Source organism: Coregonus lavaretus (assembly GCF_964263955.1).
Source record: "Coregonus lavaretus genome assembly, chromosome: 8".
Taxonomy (NCBI): domain Eukaryota; kingdom Metazoa; phylum Chordata; class Actinopteri; order Salmoniformes; family Salmonidae; genus Coregonus; species Coregonus lavaretus.
In genome coordinates this window covers 52,218,379-52,238,096 of record NC_139995.1, presented here as the reverse complement: position 1 = coordinate 52,238,096, position 19,718 = coordinate 52,218,379, and the positions used below count along the sequence as shown (strand labels likewise).

The window sequence follows — 19,718 nt, the reverse complement described above, 5'->3', positions numbered from 1 at the left end:
GCTCAGCTGAGGCCGAAATTCAAATACAGTGAGGCTGTCGATAGCGGACCTGAGCGGAAGAGGCGCAGTGCGCAGTGTTGCCAACTTAGCGACTTTGTCGCTATATTTAGCGAGTATTCAGACCCCTCTAGCGACACATAATAAAAAAAGCGACTAGCAACTAATCTAGCGACTTTTTCTGGTGTTATTGGAGACTCTGACGTGAAAGCACGTATCGTTCTTACTCTTCTCAACGAGCAGCGGGTGCTGCCGTGGGGGTGGGGGTGGGGACCCCACCCCCGTCCCAAAGCAGTCACGTGGGGGCCCCACCCCTGTCCCAAAGCACTCGCAGGCGGCCCAGTCCTCGCGCAGCTTTTTACTCACTTTTTGTCTCTCCCACAACGTTATTCCTCTCTCCTACAGCGTCCATCACAATTACATGCACATTGCCAATTATGCAAATTAGGTGATGACGTCATTTAGCGACTTCTAGCGACCTTTAGGACAGCCAATAGCTACTTTCCTTACTGAGGAGTTGGCAACACTGGCAGTGCGTCCGAATGACTTTGATTGATTTTAAAGAAATTATTGGGGTGGACGAATCGACCTGGTCTGAATATCCCCCATCCCACCTACCAATTTCTCCTATGGCAATGGAGCAATTACAGATGGGCCCTTTTAAGTTTGAGCATGTCTGTTAGGCCTATGGATTTTGGGGGGGAATCAGCACAAATTAGATTGAGCCATGAAAGCCCCACTCGTGGTCTTCTTAAATTAAACTAGTTTTTGACAGTATTGTTAAGTTGCGTCAATTCAAATCTGGTATTAGGAACAAAAGAGGTCAATACACGTCTTCTAAATAGACTAGTATTTTCATTAATGCAAACCACTTCAATGGTAAATATGATGTTCGTATATACGGGTCCACTGAAATACCACGCAGGGCACTCAGAGAACTGATCCATTGTTCTAAGTTCTTCTTCAAATACTCTGACAGAGATAGTTCCCGCTCCCTGCTGGCCAATCAGAGTAGAGACTGAGCGTGGTTTAGACTTACTCAGCCAATCGTTGGCGCACAGGCTGGTCCCAGCCCCTTGGCGCTTCACCATTGCACACTGTTGACAGGCATAAGTCTGTTATCATCACAACCTGTAGAGTCAGCACCTTTTTGCAGTACACGTCCTTGAGCGCTCTAACAAAGAGGCAGTGTGTATGTGTCTGTGAGAAATACAAGTCTGTCTCACCCTACTCCCTAACATTCCTCACATGAATCACAGCTTGTTATGTGAAACAATTTATATCAGTACAGTACAAACCTATTATGTTTAATCATTAATGCATTCTTTCTAAGCTAGGCATCACATCTAGATCCCCACAGTATGGAACACAATACTATGGAGGAGTTTAGAAGGGAGGAACTCCATAGGCTGGGATCCACACTATGTAGCTCTTGCAAGAGCACATTTTTCCCTGACTGTCCACTGTTCACAAAAACAATGATTGATAGGCAGCTTAAACTTCTTCAATTCAACCATTATTGGGTTAAAATATACATATATTTGTGAACAGTCACCCACAACAACCAACAAGCCGCAAATACAGTTGAAGTCGGAAGTTTAGAGTCATTAAAACTCGTTTTTCAACCACTCCACAAATGTCTTGTTAACAAACTATAGTTTTGGCAAGTCGGTTAGGACATCTACTTTGTGCATGACAAAAGTTATTTTTCCAACAATTGTTTACAGACAGATTATTTCACTTATAACTCACTATCACAATTCCAGTGGGTCAGAAGTTTACATACACTAAGTTGACTGTGCCTTTAAACAGCTTGGAAAATTCCAGAAAATGATGTCATGGCTTTAGAAGCTTCTGATAGGCTAATTGACATCATTTGAGTCAATTGGAGGTGTACCTGTGGATGTATTTCAAGGCCTACCTTCAAACTCAGTGCCTCTTTGCTTGACATCATGGGAAAATCAAAAGAAATCAGCCAAGACCTCAGAAAAAAATTTGTAGACCTCCGCAAGTCTGGTTCATCCTTGGGAGCAATTTCCAAATGCCTGAAGGTACCACGTTCATCTGTACAAACAATAGTACGCAAGTATAAACACCATGGGACCACGCAGCCGTCATACCGCTCAGGAAGGAGACGCGTTCTGTCTCCTAGAAATGAACGTACTTTGGTGCGAAAAGTGCAAATTAATCCTAGAACAACAGCAAAGGACCTTGTGAAGATGCTGGAGGAAACAGGTTCAAAATTGTCTACATCCACAGTAAAAACGAGTCCTATATCGACATAACCTGAAAGGCCGCTCAGCAAGGAAGAAGCCACTGCTCCAAAACCGCCATAAAAAAGGTAGACTACGGTTTGCAACTGCACATGGGGACAAAGATCGTACTTTTTGGAGAAATGTCCTCTGGTCTGATGAAACAAAAATAGAACTGTTTGGCCATAATGACAATCGTTATGTTTGGAGGAAAAAGGGGAAGGCTTGCAAGCTGAAGAACACCATCCCAACCATGAAGCACGGGGGTGGCAGCATCATGCTGTGGGGGTGCTTTGCTGCAGGAGGTACTGGTGCACTTCACAAAATAGATGGCATCATGAGGAAGGAAAATTATGTGGATAAATTAAAGCAACATCTCAAGACATCAGTCAGGAAATTAAAGCTTGGTCGCAAATGGGTCTTCCAAATGGACAATGACCCCAAGCATACTTCCAAAGTTGTGGCAAAATGGCTTAAGGACAACAAAGTCAAGGTATTGGAGTGGCCATCACAAAGCCCTGACTTCAATCCTATAGAAGATTTGTGGGCAGAACTGAAAAAGCGTGTGCGAGCAAGGAGGCCTAAAAACCTGACTCAGTTACACCAGCTCTGTCAGGATGAATGGGCCAAAATTCACCCAACTTATTGTGGGAAGCTTGTGGAAGGCTACCCGAAGTGTTTGACCCAAGTTAAACAATTTAAAGGCAATGCTACCAAATACTAATTGAGTGTATGTAAACTTCTGACACACTGGGAAGGTGATGAAAGAAATAAAAACTGAAAGAAATAATTCTCTCTGCTATTATTCTGACACTTCACATTCTTAAAATAAAGTGGTGATCCTAACTGACCTAAGACAGGGAATTTTGATAAGGATTAAATGTCAGGAATTGTGAAAAACAGAGTTTAAATGTATTTGGCAAAGGTGTATGTAAACGTCCGATTTCAACTGTAGCTAAATGAGAGAGCAGCAGTGTGATTCACATCAATGCGCTATGTAAATAAATAATTATATCCATATCACCCGTAGGCTACACCACTGCTGCCGTCCTTAACTCCAAGCGCTTATTCAAGTTGGATAATCTTTGAATGCCGGCAGCAGTTGCACCATTAGAAGACGCTTGGAATGTAGCCTACAAAAGCCTATTCCTGCTGTTTACCCCGGGATCCATCAAATGCATTTGGTATGTCATCATAGTGGTCTCTGACTGTTGTGGTCAGCCTCGCTGAGGCGGAAAAAAACATACTTTATGATTTTAAAAGTAATCCTATAAGTAATCATCTAGTTTTTCAAAAGTATCTGTAATCTGAATACAATATTTTAGCTGGTAACGTAATGGATTACAGTTACAGTTTTTTTCTAATCCGTTACTCCCCAAACCTGCTGGTTTAGTTATCGCTGGTCCATACCGCGTAGTAAAACCCCATCCACATGGGGGCACTGTGATGTGTTTATGGGCTCGCCATCCATTGATACATCTACAGGACAATAACGAAGTAAAACTGGGAGTGCAACCTTATTGGCTACTGAGTTTATAAATTAACTGGAGACAGCATCCAAGATGGATGCCTAATGTTTTCAACATAATCTACTCACGTTCACATGTGCCATTTCATGGTTGTGCCATCTTTTGAGATCTGATTTTTCAGGGCCCATAACGCCTGCGCACTAGCACTCCCCACAAACATCGGCCTCTAAGACAATTACTTGAATCATTTAATAGATGTTTTGTGTGTTGGCTAAAGTGTCTCATTTGCAATTTTCAAATTTGACTTCTCTATGGGGCCATCTATGGGAATTGTCGTTTTTGGGCCGGACTTCATTTAAACTGCAATACTGCAGTGTCCTCTTGGTACAGTGGAAAGCGTACTTCTACACCGGAACCCTGCAGCTGAACGCTTTACGCAATGTTCGGAAGTAGCATTAGCCATCCTAGCATGGTGGTAAAAAAAAAATGTATTAAGACAGTATGCATATTTTCCCTGTTTCTGTTTTATGCCTGCAGGCCAATTAAAGGGGCAGTGCTGTTAAAAACGTGATATTCCTGTTTTTCTATGATATTTCCACACTATGAGGTCGAAATAACAATCTAAAATTGTGAAAATGATGATAATGGCCTTTTGGTGTAATATCTATTTGAAAAGAAATCCTGAAATCTCAGTCTGTTCAGGTGGGATAGAACTTTTGGCCCGCATCATGACGTTGCAATGTGATCTGGTTATAATAGACCAATGGCTGTTCATCTGGGTAAGGAGGTGGGCTCTAGACAATCCTATCAGCCAATCAGAGCTCTGTATGTATATCCGTGTTCACATTCTATCGGAGTTATCAGAAGCTCCTAGCGCCCAGTGGGAAATTTCACTTGAATGACCATCCAAGTCGGAATTACAAGTTGGAAACTCTGAGAAAATGCTGTTACCCGAGATGCTGAGTTGTGACGTTTCATCACTGACCTTTAAGTTTTCAACGTAAAATAGATGACAACAAATCCGTTTTTGATAATTACAACCTTCTCAATATTGATAATGTAGCTAGTCTGACCATATTGCCAATCAGTGGAGGCTGGTGCGGGAAGGATGGCTCATAATAATGGCTGGAACGGAGAAAATGGAATGGCATCAAGTGCATGGAAACCATGTGTTTGATGTATTTGATACAATTCCACTGATTCCGCTCCAGCCATTACCACAAGCCCGTCCTCCCCAATTAAGGTTACACCAACCTCCTGTGTTGCCAATGTATTGTCAATGTAAGCAAGCTAGCTAACTTTATTATTATCAATGTTAGAAAGCGTATCAAACTAGCTAAAATCTTATTAGTTAAAGAATTGTTCAGAATTTAAAAGCACTTGAACACAGTCATGTCGGACTTCCCAGTTTCCTAATGCCCACATGATCAGACTGAGCATTTCAAGGGCCAAAAGAGGCTCAGGGAAATAAATGATAAAAATATATATATTGGAGTAATTTTCATTAAATAAAGACACACAGTTTATTAGACATACAGTGATGATTTAAAAAAATTACCTTAAAAAGACTGCATGGGGGCCACTAGCGTTTCTTATGGAGCCATTGAAAGCACAGCGGAATTTAATTAGAATCGAAGGAAAACAGCATAGTGGGAGTATAGTAGACATGATTGTGTAGCAGGGTTGGAGTCAATTCGACTCCGGAAGTGACTTAAATGTAACATCTAGAGACTAAACGACGTCAGGAAGAACTTTGCTTTTGAGGTGGAAAATTAAGTTGATAAGATTGCGGATGACTCACTTTATTATTAGCATACAAAGACACACGCACACACCACATGCACACGGCATGAGCAGTACGGGTTACAGGTTCATGTTAAACAAACAAACCCTCTTTCTATTAAATTCGAACGGCTCTGTAAAGCACTCTTAAGGTTGCACTAGCAGTTGAAACTCCCGTAAAACATGAAAGGGTAGGAGAAAAATACAAACTGAACTGACACTTCCTGACAGTCCCTTGTTCCTTTCCTTTTTTCTCTGACTTCCTAGCTAGCGGATTCTATTGTGAAACTAAAGGGCCTACAACATTACTGTCCAATAATACTTTTGTCAATTTGTCAAAGGGACTCATTTGTTGGTTACGGCTGTTCGTAAACTACCTTCATCTAGTGAACAATAGTCTAAACGCTGGACTATAAATCAGTATAGAGGAATTGTAAATCGATAGGTGATTATCAGACTATTCTGTGGCTTGACAGTAGTTATGATTCAAGATAACACCTGATTAACTAGTTGTGAACATCACGATTATTATAATTTTTTTAATGTATTTCCTTCTGAAATGTATCTCCATCTTGAGTGTGGGTGTAAGGTGGATGGGTTGTCTGTCTCGCATGGGATTGGGAATTACTTGGCACCACCATGTGGCTACTTCAAAGCATTCCACAAGGGGAACGGTTGTAATGCACTTCAAAATAATAATTTATGTTGGGGAACAGTTGTAATGCACATCAAAATAATAATTTATGTTAGTAACACATTTTTACTCAGTGCATAAAAATAGGCAAGGATCACCAATCACGGGCAACGATAAAATCTATTTCAGAAATACAATGAATCACCCTGTATTTATTTTGTTTGATAAATTCAATCACATTTCATTCCACACAAATCACAGACAAATATGTCAAGAAAATAATATTATACTACATAAATCACAAAAGCAGGCATTTATTCTGTTGCATTTGAAGTGCCTGTATAATTATCTAACAATGTAATCTGTAGCCCAATTCCAATTACCTGCAGTTTTGTGAGGAATGGGTTGGTGAAAGGAATATGATTGAGACTCCCTCAAGCCAAATGCATACACCAATCCAATGGTTTGAAATCCTTGAGGGGGACTGAATGAGTGCATACTCCATGAGGGAGTGAGAAACGGAATTGGGCTTGTATCATGTTCACTCATGAACCTGAATTGAGCAACAAATAGACCGAAGGCTCAATGCTAGACTTTTAAAAGATTGAGGAAGTAAAAAGTGTTAAGACTATTCTTGAGTGTTTTTACACCAATTACAAAAAAACATTGTAAAGTGTGATCTGAAAAGGACACATACTGTACCATGAATAGCACAGTTAATGTGTCCTCAACAAATGAAAAAGCATTGTTCTTCAAATAATTATTCACTGACAGTATGGCTAAGAAAGGCAATTTACTTTGAAGAGAACTGTATGTACATTTTGTATCATGCTAACCTGCGTTACAAAAAAGCCATTGTAACAAATGTTAACAAGCAAACACTGTTTAAGGTCAAACTGAGGATTTGTACCAAAAACAACTAAGGAAAGTAAAATGAATAGTATATGAATATTCAAATACAAATATTTAAAACACTGGTTTTTAGATCATGGAAATATCACATTAAATTCTGCTTATTGCTTTGTAAAAAAAAAATTGTTACGAAAGAAGCATTACAAAGAACTTCAATGTTAGCTTAGTGTTGCCTAAACAATTGTACACTGTGCTGTGGCTTAATCATAATCTAGTAATTACTTGAAAATATGCTATTCTATGAATCAAGTCCGGTGAGTGCATTGAAAAAAACAAAACTGTAGGTAATGCATAGTCTAAACTAGTACAGCAGCAAATAAAAACTGATACAATTCTAGATTGACAGGGAGAGCAAATCCCCTCCACACCTTTTCAGGTATTGTTACTTATTTCACTTACACTAGATCTAGGAGCACATGGTTCTTTATGAAAGCCAACATTGATAAAACAAATATTTCATTTCTTTAAAGGTTTATAATCACTAGCTCTTGATTTAACATGGCAGAGAACCAGGGCCTGTATTCACAAATAGTGATCTAGGATATATCTATCTATATATCTATATATCTATATATATATATATATATATCTCATTCATTATTTTCTAAAGGGCAAAACTGATCCTAGATCAGCACTCCTACTCTGAGACACTTTTTACATACAGGCCCAGGCCTGCATCCCAACAGTCTAAAGTCATACTGGGAATTTGCTTTCCACCCTGTCCAGTTCTTTCAGACCAGATGAAGGAAAGGAGACGAGGCAAGGAAGCCACTTTAGTCTATTGAGATGCTTATTTTAGCTTTAGCTCACTTGGGAGCGACAGTCCTTGGCTTGTTGTAGACAAGGAAGTCTGAGATGTCGTGCCACACGTTGCTGTCATGGTAGAGGTAGTTCATGGACGACTGCAGCGAAGGCTGCAGGGTGTGGGGGTGGTACTCGAACAGCCACAGCACTATGCCCCACACCAGGGTAGCAAACAGGGGGAAGGGGTCCCGCTTGGGCTGTGGTACGATGCCTTTCTCCACGGCCAGGCGAGACAAGGCAAACAGGATCCTAGACAGCAGGTACATGTTGATCTAGAGACGTGACGTCAAGGAAGAACATTTAATTAGGCAAGACAACAAGGAAGAACATTTAATTAGAAATACAGTAAGGAAGAATATTGGCTAGCTTCCATCTGAATAGCCACTCTTTTCTCTCCTAACCACTTTGAAGACTGGACAAAGTGCAACAAGGTGGCAACCTATCTAGACATTTTATTGGTCATGTATTGGCATTAGTAACCCAGGTTGAGCGCAGCCCTCATGACATAAGTATTGTCAATTTACCTGGCTATATATAGATTTTTTTTGTCATTTAGCAGACACTCTCATCCAGAGTGACTTACTGTAGTGAGTGCATACCTTTTTCATACTTTATTTTCTGTACTGGTCCCCCGTGGGATTCAAACCCACAACCCTGGCGTTGCAAGTGCCATGCTCTACCAACTGAGCCACACTCTCAAGGAAAGACAAATGTAACATAAATGGGATGGGACGACTACCAAGGAACAACTGTTCCAGTGCGCTGGTTTTGTGTCACTGGTTATTTGGGCAAATCACAATTCACCGGGCATGTTTTGAATTTCGGGAGGGGACATTTGGCCCATAGACTTACCTGAGACTTCAGGGAGCGGGGGGGGGGTAGGTTCTGGCACTTGCGGTAGTTTCATATCTCATAACTCTTCCCCTAGATCCTAATAGAGCAGTTTATGCCATGTTTTAGTTCTGGATTACCTGGCTATTGATGTTGTTGTTTTCCCCAAACACCAACCAGCCACCGAGGCAGGCGGCGAAGAAGGACTGAGACTGTAAACTCTTCCCCTAGATCCTAATAGAGCAGTTTATGCCATGTTTTAGTTCTGGATTACCTGGCTATTGATGTTGTTGTTTTCCCCAAACACCAACCAGCCACCGAGGCAGGCGGCGAAGAAGGACTGAGACTGTAGACTCTTCCCCTGGATCCTCTCCTGTATGGCTTGCAGTCCTTTGTACGTGAACACAAAGTATGCTAGGTTGCGCGAGTGCTGGTACGTGGCCTTTGCAATGGCTCGCAGCTTGTCTTTCAGGCTGAGCATATGAAAAAGGGTGGGGAGCATTGTCCATTGTTAATAGAGCATTATCCATTTTTTATGCAGTTTTGTTTTATATTAGCGCTAGCTAAGGGATTTGGGACAGTGCTTACATGTATTCTTACCTCCCACTTCTGAAGAGAAACGTCATGACAAGAGCATGGGGTGCCCGGATTTTTGCCCCATAACTGTAAATTAGAAATATGAGGTTCAAGGTCAGTGTCATTTACACGTGTGTGATATGGCAGGTCAGTCAACTTGTATGAATTGTGAGCAAGGTCAAACCACTGAGTTAGCAAGCTAGCTAGCTACAGTTAGGCTAACTAATGTCAAGTGGTTTCAGGATTTGATAGCGAACTAACGTTAGTAGCTAACTAACAACAACGCTAGGTCCATCTAGCTGACTTTGCTTGACCAATAGCTACATAGATAGTTATTTCAATACGCTTGCTGGCAAACCTTGGCTAACTAGTTCAAAGGGCAGCTAGCTACTGTACGTTGGATAGCAAGCTGTAAAATAATAGCTAACGTAGATAACAGACTTTCGCTAAGTGGACAAGCTAGCTAACATTAGCTAGAAATAAGCAAAGCAAAGTAAGTTGGTTAGTTAGCTAGTTAGCTAGAAAGTAAGTAACTAAGTAAACATAACTCACACAGCACCATTTCGGAATCCTTTAACAACTGCAAGTGCAGCTTTATACTTTTCTTGCTGTAATATATTATTAATCGTGTACACCACAGTTTTTACTAGATCTGGACCTGCCATGTTGCGGGTCTTAAATGAATGTAACACAAACCCAAGCGCTTTAGTGCAGCGCAAATATTTTCCGTCACGGGACAAGGAATCTGCATGAAGTTTCCTATTCAGTCTGAGGACAGCCATCAAGTTAAATTGACTGTCCAGTGTTGCCAGATTTCTATGAAATATGACCTATAATTAATTACAATATGAGACAATTGTTTTCCTTCCATAAAATGGTAATTAAGTATGTTAAAAAGCAGATTTTCTGTGTTGGAATGGTGTGGGGTATACCTGTCCTTAAAAATATGAATGAGAGTACTTCTTCTCCAATGGGGTTAAATGGCGGTTGGCATCCAATACAACTGTGTTTTTCGACTTCATCTGCAAAAAAAAATAAAAAATGTGCACAAATATAAAAGCAACACCCCAAACTACATATACGACACTACCCACCCCTAGCCAACTATCCATACTACAGCAGAGTTCAGGTAAATTAATCCCTTCTCGGCCCACAGGCCTGGGAGGGCGGCACTCCTTCTCCCAACATCTTCTGTAGATCCCCTGCAACTACAGTGGGGAAAACAAGTATTTAGTCAGCGACCAATTGTGCAAGTTCTCCCACTTAAAAAGATGAGAGAGGCCTGTAATTTTCATCATAGGTACACGTCAACTATGACAGACAAAATGAGGGAAAAAAATCCAGAAAATCACATTGTAGGATTTGTAATGAATTTATTTGCAAATTATGGTGGAAAATAAGTATTTGGTCAATAACAAAAGTTTCTCAATATTTTGTTATATACCCTTTGTAGGCAATGACACAGGTCAAACGTTTTCTGTAAGTCTTCACAAGGTTTTCACACACCGTTGCTGGTATTTTGGCCCATTCCTCCATGCAGATCTCCTCTAGAGCAGTGATGTTTTGGGGCTGTCGCTGGGCAACACAGACTTTCAACTCCCTCCAAAGATTTTCTATGGGGTTGAGATCTGGAGACTGGCTAGGCCACTCCAGGACCTTGAAATGCTTCTTACGAAGCCACTCCTTCGTTGCCCGGGCGGTGTGTTTGGGATCATTGTCATGCTGAAAGACCCAGCCACGTTTCATCTTCAATGCCCTTACTGATGGAAGGAGGTTTTCACTCAAAATCTCACGATACATGGCCCCATTCATTCTTTCCTTTACACGGATCAGTCGTCCTGGTCCCTTTGCAGAAAAACAGCCCCAAAGCATGATGTTTCCACCCCCATGCTTCACAGTAGGTATGGTGCTCAGTTGATAGAGCATGGCGTTTGCAACGCCAGGGTTGTGGGTTCGATTCCCACGGGGGCCAGTATATATTAAAAAATATGTATTCACTAACTGTAAGTCGCTCTGGATAAGAGCGTCTGCTAAATGACTAAAAATGTAAATGTAAATGTGTTCTTTGGATGCAACTCAGCATTCTTTGTCCTCCAAACACAACGAGTTGAGTTTTTACCAAAAAGTTCTATTTTGGTTTCATCTGACCATATGACATTCTCCCAATCCTCTTCTGGATCATCCAAATGCACTCTAGCAAACTTCAGATGGGCCTGGACATGTACTGGCTTAAGCAGGGGGACACGTCTGGCACTGCAGGATTTGAGTCCCTGGCGGCGTAGTGTGTTACTGATGGTAGGCTTTGTTACTTTGGTCCCAGCTCTCTGCAGGTCATTCACTAGGTCCCCCCGTGTGGTTCTGGGATTTTTGCTTACCGTTCTTGTGATCATTTTGACCCCACAGGGTGAGATCTTGCGTGGAGCCCCAGATCGAGGGAGATTATCAGTGGTCTTGTATGTCTTCCATTTCCTAATAATTGCTCCCACAGTTGATTTCTTCAAACCAAGCTGCTTACCTATTGCAGATTCAGTCTTCCCAGCCTGGTGCAGGTCTACAATTTTGTTTCTGGTGTCCTTTGACAGCTCTTTGGTCTTGGCCATAGTGGAGTTTGGAGTGTGACTGTTTGAGGTTGTGGACAGGTGTCTTTTATACTGATAAGAAGTTCAAACAGGTGCCATTAATACAGGTAACGAGTGGAGGACAGAGGAGCCTCTTAAAGAAGAAGTTACAGGTCTGTGAGAGCCAGAAATCTTGCTTGTTTGTAGGTGACCAAATACTTATTTTCCACCATAATTTGTAAATAAATTCATAAAAAATCCTACAATGTGATTTTCTGGATTTTTTTTCCTCAATTTGTCTGTCATAGTTGACGTGTACCTATGATGAAAATTACAGGCCTCTCTCATCTTCTTAAGTGGGAGAACTTGCACAATTAGTGGCTGACTAAATACTTTTTTCCCCCACTGTATGTCTCGAGCATCCAGAAAACATCCGGCCACTTTCACAATAATGGCAATTCTCTCTGACCTGCTTTCTACTTGCGCAGCACAATTCACGACGATTGCGATGAAGGTCAAAAACCTGGATTTGTCAACGCACAGCTTCTGGGGTCCACACACCTATATGGGAACATTCACTATTGTCGTTGGCCCTTTTATCACAGCTACGGAGGAAGCATTCCCTCCCTCTCCACCCTTCTCATTGCCTGCATTTCTATTTATTTTTTATTTCACCTTTATTTAACCAGGTAGGCCAGTTGAGAACAAGTTCTCATTTACAACTGCGACCTGGCCAAGATAAAGCAAAGCACTGCGATAAAAACAACAACAACACAGAGTTACACATGGGATAAAAAAAACATGCAGTCAATAACACAATAAAAATCTATATACAGTGTGTGCAAATGTAGTAAGTTATGGAGGTAAGGCAATAAATAGGCCATAGTGCAAAATAATTACAATTTAGTATTAACACTGGAGTGATAGATGTGCAGAAGATGATGTGCAAATAGAGATACTGGGGTGCAAATTAGCAAAATAAAGAACAATATGGGGATGAGGTAGTTGGGTGTGTACAGGTGCAGTGATCGGTAAGCTGCTCTGACAACTGATGCTTAAAGTTAGTGAGGGAGATAAGAGTCTCCAGCTTCAGATATTTTTGCAGTTCGTTCCAGTCATTAGCAGCAGAGAACTGGAAGGAATGGCGGCCAAAGGAGGTGTTGGCTTTGGGTATGACCAGTGAGATATACCTGCTGGAGCGCATACATATGGTAGGATAGTCAGGTGGGTGTTGCTATGGTGACCAATGAGCTAAAATAAGGCAGGGATTTGCCTAGCAGAGATTTATAGATGACCTGGAGCCAGAGGGATTGGCGACGAATATGTAGCGAGGGCCAGCCAACGAGAGCGTACAGGTCACAATGGTGGGTAGTATATGGGGCTTTGGTGACAAAACGGATGGCACTGTGATAGACTACATCCAATTTACTGAGTAGAGTGTTGGAGGCTATTTTGTAAATGACATCGCCGAAGTCAAGGATTGGTAGGATAGTCAGTTTTACAAGGGCATGTTTGGCAGCATGAGTGAAGGAGGCTTTGTTGCGAAATAGGAAGCCGATTCTAGATTTAACTTTGGATTGGAGATGCTTAATGTGAGTCTGGAAGGAGAGTTTACGGTCTAACCAGACACCTAGGTATTTGTAGTTGTCCACATATTCTAAGTCAGACCCGCCGAGAGTAGTGATTCTAGTCGGGTGGGCGGGCGCAAGCAGCGTTCGATTGAAGTGCATGCATTTAGTTTTACTAGTGTTTAAGAGCAGTTGGAGGCTACGGAAGGACTGTTGTATGGCATTGAAGCTTGTTTGGAGGTTTGTTAACACAGTGTCCAATGAAGGGCCAGATGTATACAAAATAGTGTCGTCTGCGTAGAGGTGGATCTGAGAGTCACCACCAGCAAGAGCGACATCATTGATATACACAGAGAATAGAGTCGGCCCGAGAATTGAACCCTGTGGCACCCCCATAGAGACTGTCAGAGGTCCAGACAACAGGCCCTCCGATTTGACACATTGAACTCTATCTGAGAAGTAGTTAGTGAACCAGGCGAGGCAGTCATTTGAGAAACCAAGGCTATTTAGTCTGCTAATAAGAATGCGGTGATTGACAGAGTCGAAAGCCGTGGCCAGGTCGATGAAGGCGGCTGCACAGTACTGTCTTTTATCGATCGCGCTTATAATATCGTTTAGGACCTTGAGCGTGGCTGAGGTGCACCCATGACCAGCTCGGAAACCAGAGTGCATAGCGGAGAAGGTACGGTGGGATTCGAAATGGTCGGTGATCTGTTTGTTAACTTGGCTTTCAAATACTTTCGAAAGGCAGGGCAGGATGGATATAGGTCTGTAACAGTTTGGATCTAGAGTGTCACCCCCTTTGAAGATGGGGATGACCACGGCAGCTTTTCAATCTCTGGGGATCTCAGATGATACGAAAGAGAGGTTGAACAGGTTAGTAACAGGGGTTGCTACAATTTCGGCAGCTAATTTTAGAAAGAAAGGGTCCAGATTGTCTAGCCCAGCTCATTTGTAGGGGTCCAGATTTTGCAGCTCTTTCAGAACATCAGCTATCTGAATTTGGGTGAAGGAGAAGCGGGGGGGGGGGGGGGGGCATGGGCAAGTTGCAGCGGAGGGTGCAGAGCTGGTGGCCGGGGTAGGGGTAGCCAGGTGGAAAGCATGGCCAGCCGTAGCAAAATGCTCGATTATCGTAGATTTATCGGTGGTGACAGTGTTTCCTAGCCTCAGTGCAGTGGGCAGCTGGGAGGAGGTGCTCTTATTCTCCATGGTCTGGGGTGAACCAGGGGCTATATCTGTTCTTAGTTCTGCATTTTTTGAATGGGGCATGCTTATTTAAGATGGAGAGGAAAGCACTTTTAAAGAACAACCAGGCATCCTCTACTAACGGAATGAGGTCAATATCCATCCAGGATACCCGGGCCAGGTCAATTAGAAATGCCTGCTCGCTGAAGTGTTTTAGGGAGCGTTTGACAGTGATGAGGGGTGGTCGTTTGACCGCGGACCCATTACGGACACAGGCAAGGAGGCAGTGATCGCTGAGATCCTGGTTAAAGACAGCGGAGGTGTATTTAGAGGGTAAATTAGACAGGATGATATCTATGAGGGTGCCCATGTTTTCAGATTTAGGGTTGTACCTGGTAGGTTCTTTGATAATTTGTGTGAGATTGAGGGCATCTAGTTTAGATTGTAGGACGGCCGAGGTGTTACGCATATCCCAGTTTAGGTCACTGATATGACGAGTGTTTGATCCAATATTATAAAGATTGTAAATTGTATGAGAGAGCGAGGAAAGCCATGTGTTCGTAGTATCACGAGTGAGTAAAGAAGGTCAGTGTGCCAAGATAGATAGGGGGACCACTGGTGTTAATCTTAGGAATGGTGCGTGATGAAATGTCATGACTAGTGTGCCACACGAAACCAAGGAAAGGAATGATATGGGCGTAGTTGAGTGACAACTCAATTATGGTTAGCAACTGGATAAGACAAAAGTAGACTGGAAGAGCACTATATAGGCTGAGAGAGAGTCTATGTAATTTAGTCACATGATAAAAGGCAAAGCACGTTCGTCTTATTATGTGATCCAGTACTGAATAAATGTAGAGTCAAACTTCCATCTGAGTGTCTGCTGCTTTCTCTTACATCCTGCACTTCTTCATACCAGAAATTCATCATAACAGTCACCAATCAGTACGAGCTCTGAGGATAGATGGGGGGCAATCATTTCACATATGGTGTCCAGGGCACAGCTGGGGGCTGAGGGGGGTCTGTAGCAAGCGGCAACAGTGAGACTTATTTCTGGGAAGGTGGATTTTTAGAAGTAGAAGCTCGAACTGTTTGGGCACAGAACTGGATAGTATGATAGAGCTCTGCAGGCTCTCTCTACAGTAGATTGCAACTCCGCCCCCTTTGGCAGTTCTATCTAGACGGAACATTTTGTAGTTGGGGATGGAAAAGTCAGAGTTTTTGGTGGCCTTCCTAAGCCAGGATTCAGACACTGCTAGAACATCAGGGTTGGCGGAGTGTGCTAACGCAGTGAATAACTCAAACTTAGGGAGGAGGCTTCTGATGTTAACATGCAAGAAACTAAGGCTTTTACGGTTACAGAAGTCAACAAATGATAGGGCCTGGGGAGTAGGAGTTATACGGGGGGCTACAGGGCCTGGGTTAGCCTCTACATCACCAGAGGAACAGAGGAGGACTAGAATAAGGAGTAGAATACATACGTAAACACCCTGTCCCACTCTGACTTTAGCTACCTATATCTGTTTCACTTTAACCAGGCATTCTGTAGACTTGGCTTCATGACTACCTCCACAGTTACTACACTGTCGGGGCTCCTCCTCCAGACATGTCTCCACTAAATGGAAACCTCCACCCCCACCACATCTCGGCTGAACCTTCCTACACACTAACCATGCCTATACTTCTGGCAGCGAAAACACTGCAGAACATTAGGCACAAATGCTCTAACCGAATAACTAATTTATCCTAACATCACCCTATCAGGGTGAACCTGCAACTCAAAGCACTGCATCACGGCCAGAGTCTCCTCCCTCCAGCCGCCTTGATTTCTGGTTAATCGTCGGGCTTCACACACGCCAGGAACCTTCTTTAGTTGCTCAACCTCTACACTTAGAGGCATGGTTATCACCCCCTTGAGGAGCTCTGCTCCATAGACTAAAACACATTACCTCTCATTCCCGCCAGTCGACCCAAGCACAAAGCTCGATCCCTCTGGGATATAGATATACATCCTATCATTATGAATCCACTTCTCTCTACCTTGACTGACTACACTTTTCCTAGCTTACTCTCCACCCACCCCGATACCTCAAACGGAACCCTGTGCTTTATTTTTTCCTTGAATCACACTCCAATCACCAAAGAATCCTCGTGGATTTCCATTTCCCTGACTCGTTTTCCTTTCCACGCTTCACAGACACTGCCTCTTCATTCTCTTCAACTCCCTCAAACTCCATTTCCCATGATCACCTCTGAGAGCCCCAGGTCTATAGGGAGACATACTGTAGTTCTATACTCAGGAGACGGATATTCCATGTTCTCGCTCTTCCGTTTCTTCTTCTGTTCCATTCCCCCTCTTCAACTTTCAAACTAGCCACAGCAGAGGTCCAAATGTGTAATAAAATCTAGCCCTGAGTAGTGAAATGTCAGGTGAGCTAGCAAGCTAACTCATTCAAGTGAGTAGACTGCTGATTGGCCAGCTTACCCTCCACAGGAGGATGACATCCTCTAAGAGGAAATAGCAAGCACTTTTGAAACGGTCTGTTTGAGATGCAAGTTTGAGTGTTTTTAAGTGTTATTTATTTTCAAAAGGTCTACTATGGCCACCCACCAACCACAATACTTTTCACGAATCATCTCAAAAAGCTTTGAAATGAGATAAATCTACTTCATTAAATTCAGAGGCAGATATTTAATAGCCTCTGAAATTAGGTTTTGCGGGACTTGAAAATGTAAAAAAATATATATCACACAAAGACCGAAGTTCCAGTGGCCCATTGTTTTATTTATGAATTTTCTAAATTAATTTAGACTTTGTTACATGATAAAGATCCTTCCTCTTCACATTTACATAAGAAAAAAATAAGTATTATCCAACCATTAACTCCCATTTATTAAAAGGTTAGAGAGCTTTTACAATGAAAAATACAGGGAATATACTATCAACATGATTTACAATCCAATCATTAGAAGTCAAAGTAGTAGTTAACACCAACATATTTCTGTACATTTTATTCCTCTATGATCTGGGAACATGGCAACACTTTAAAAAATGAACAATAATGTAAAGTGGTTAATCAGCCGAGTAAGGCGCTATCGCTTGTTATTTGTTAAATACTCCATTTTTTTCTACATTTAATTTCACAAATGATGATTTTAATAACAGCAATCTCTTCAAGGCAGTGCACTACGAGGTGGTGAGTCAGAATGAGTGTGTGGCAAAGAAGTCTTGAGGATGCAGTGAAGAAATGGGTCGTAGAATCGCCCTGACAATTCACCCAATTATAAAGCAGTATCAGAGGCGAGACAGAGCCACGGCATACAATAAAGTTTCTTAATGGATAAGTTCAAGGAGTCTCTCGCCGATTCAAAACGTTTTCAAACTACTAAACACGACCCAGACGCTCACAGCCAAGACAGCCACTAGGCTAAGGTTAACACAATTTTTGGCATATACAGTGCATTCTAAAAGTATTCAGACCCCTTGACTTTTTCCACATTTTGTTAAGTTACAGCCTTATTCTAAAATGGATTAAATTGTTTTTTTCCCCTCATCAATTGACACACAACACCCCATAATGACAAAGCAAAAATAGGTTTTTAGAAATGTTTGCAAACAAATAAAACAATCAAAATGGAAATATCACATTTACATGAGTATTCAGACCCTTTACTCAGTACTTTGTTGAAGCACATTTGGCAGCGATTACAGCCTAAAGTCTTCTTGGGTATGAAACTACAAGCTTGGCACAGCTGTATTTGGGGAGTTTCTCCCATTCTCCTTTACAGATCCTCTCAAGCTCTGTCAGGTTGGATGGGAAGCGTCGCTGCACAGCTATTTTCAGGTCTCTCCAGAGATGTTTGATCGTGTTCAAGTCCGGGCTCTGGCTGGGCCACTCAAGGACATTCAGAGACTTGTCCCGAAGCCACTCCTGCGTTGTCTTGGCTGTGTGCTTAGGGTCGTTGTCCTGTTGGAAGGTGAACCTTCACCCCAGTATGAGGTCCTGAGCGCTCTGGAGTAGGTTTTCATCAAGGATCTCTCTGTACTTTTATCCGTTCATCTTCCCCTCAATCCTGACTAGTCTCCCAGTCCCTACCGCTGAAAAACATCCCCACTTCATGATGCTGCCACCACCATGCTTCACTGTAGGGATGGTGCCAGGTTTCCTCCACATGTGACGCTTGGTATTCAGGCCAAAGAGTTCAATCTTGGTTTCATCAGACCAGAGAATCTTGTTTCTCATGGTCAGAGTCCTTTAGGTGCCTTTTGGCAAACTCCAAGCGGGCTGTCATGTGCCTTTTACTGAGGAGTGGCTTCTATCTGGCCACTCTACCATAAAGGCCCGATTGGTGGAGTGCTGCAGAGATGGTTGTCCTTCTGGAAGGTTCTCCCATCTCCATATAGGAACTCTGGAGCTCTGTCAGAGTGACCATCGGGTTCTTGGTCACCTCCCTGACCAAGGCCCTTCTCCCCCAATTGCTCGGTTGTCCGGGCAACCAGCTCTAGGAAGAGTCTTGGTGGTTCCAAACTTCTTCCATTTAAGAATGATGGAGCCACTGTGTTCTTGGGGACCTTCAATGCTGTAGAAATGTTTTGGTACCCTTCCCCAGATCTGTGCCTCGGCACAATCCTGTCTCTGAGCTCTACGGACAATTCCTTCGACTTCATGGCTTGGTTTTTGCTCTGATATGCAATGTCAACTGTGGGATCTTATATAGACAGGTGTGTGCCTTTCCAAATCATGTCCAATCAATTGAATTTACCACAGCTGGACTCCAATTAAGTTGTAGAAATATCTCCGATGATCAATGGAAACAGGATGCACCAGAGCTCAATTTCGAGTGTCATAGCAAAGGGTCTGAATACTTATGTAATAAGTTTATTATTATTTTCATGAATTAGCAAACATTTCTAAAAACCTGTTTTCGCTTTGTCACGTGTGGATTGATGAGGAAAATGTTTTATTTAATCCATTTTAGAATAAGGCTGTCACGTAACAAAATGTTGAAAAAGGGAAGCGTTATGAATACTTTCCGAATGCACTGTATGTAAGTTGGTGTCAAATGAATTCAAATACCAGTTACTCACGACCAGGATCTTATGTATGTCACTTGCATGTTTGATATGACTGCAAATACACATCTGTGAC

General features: G+C 42.3%; 1 protein-coding gene across 1 annotated transcript; it reads right to left on the bottom strand.

Annotated features, from left to right (window-relative positions):
* Window positions 1-6,313: 6,313 nt before the first annotated feature.
* On the bottom strand, window positions 6,314-9,959 carry pxmp4 (peroxisomal membrane protein 4). The gene is made up of 4 exons (XM_084166538.1): window positions 9,810-9,959; window positions 9,282-9,344; window positions 8,956-9,154; window positions 6,314-8,122 (listed from the first exon to the last, which is right to left on the bottom strand). The coding sequence occupies exons 1-4, from the start codon at window positions 9,920-9,922 to the stop codon at window positions 7,853-7,855; spliced, it is 645 nt and encodes a 214-aa protein (XP_084022664.1). The 5' UTR covers window positions 9,923-9,959; the 3' UTR covers window positions 6,314-7,852.
* Window positions 9,960-19,718: the final 9,759 nt, after the last annotated feature.

Excerpts from the sequence above, each read along its gene's own strand:
- pxmp4 (XM_084166538.1), bottom strand. The coding sequence starts at position 9,922 with ATGGCAGGTCCAGATCTAGTAAAAACTGTGGTGTACACGATTAATAAT. Across the intron at positions 9,345-9,809 it reads GGATTCCGAAATGGTGCTGT|TTATGGGGCAAAAATCCGGG; the intron begins GTGAGTTATGTT and ends TCTAATTTACAG. Across the intron at positions 8,123-8,955 it reads ACAACAACATCAATAGCCAG|ATCAACATGTACCTGCTGTC; the intron begins GTAATCCAGAAC and ends TCACGTCTCTAG.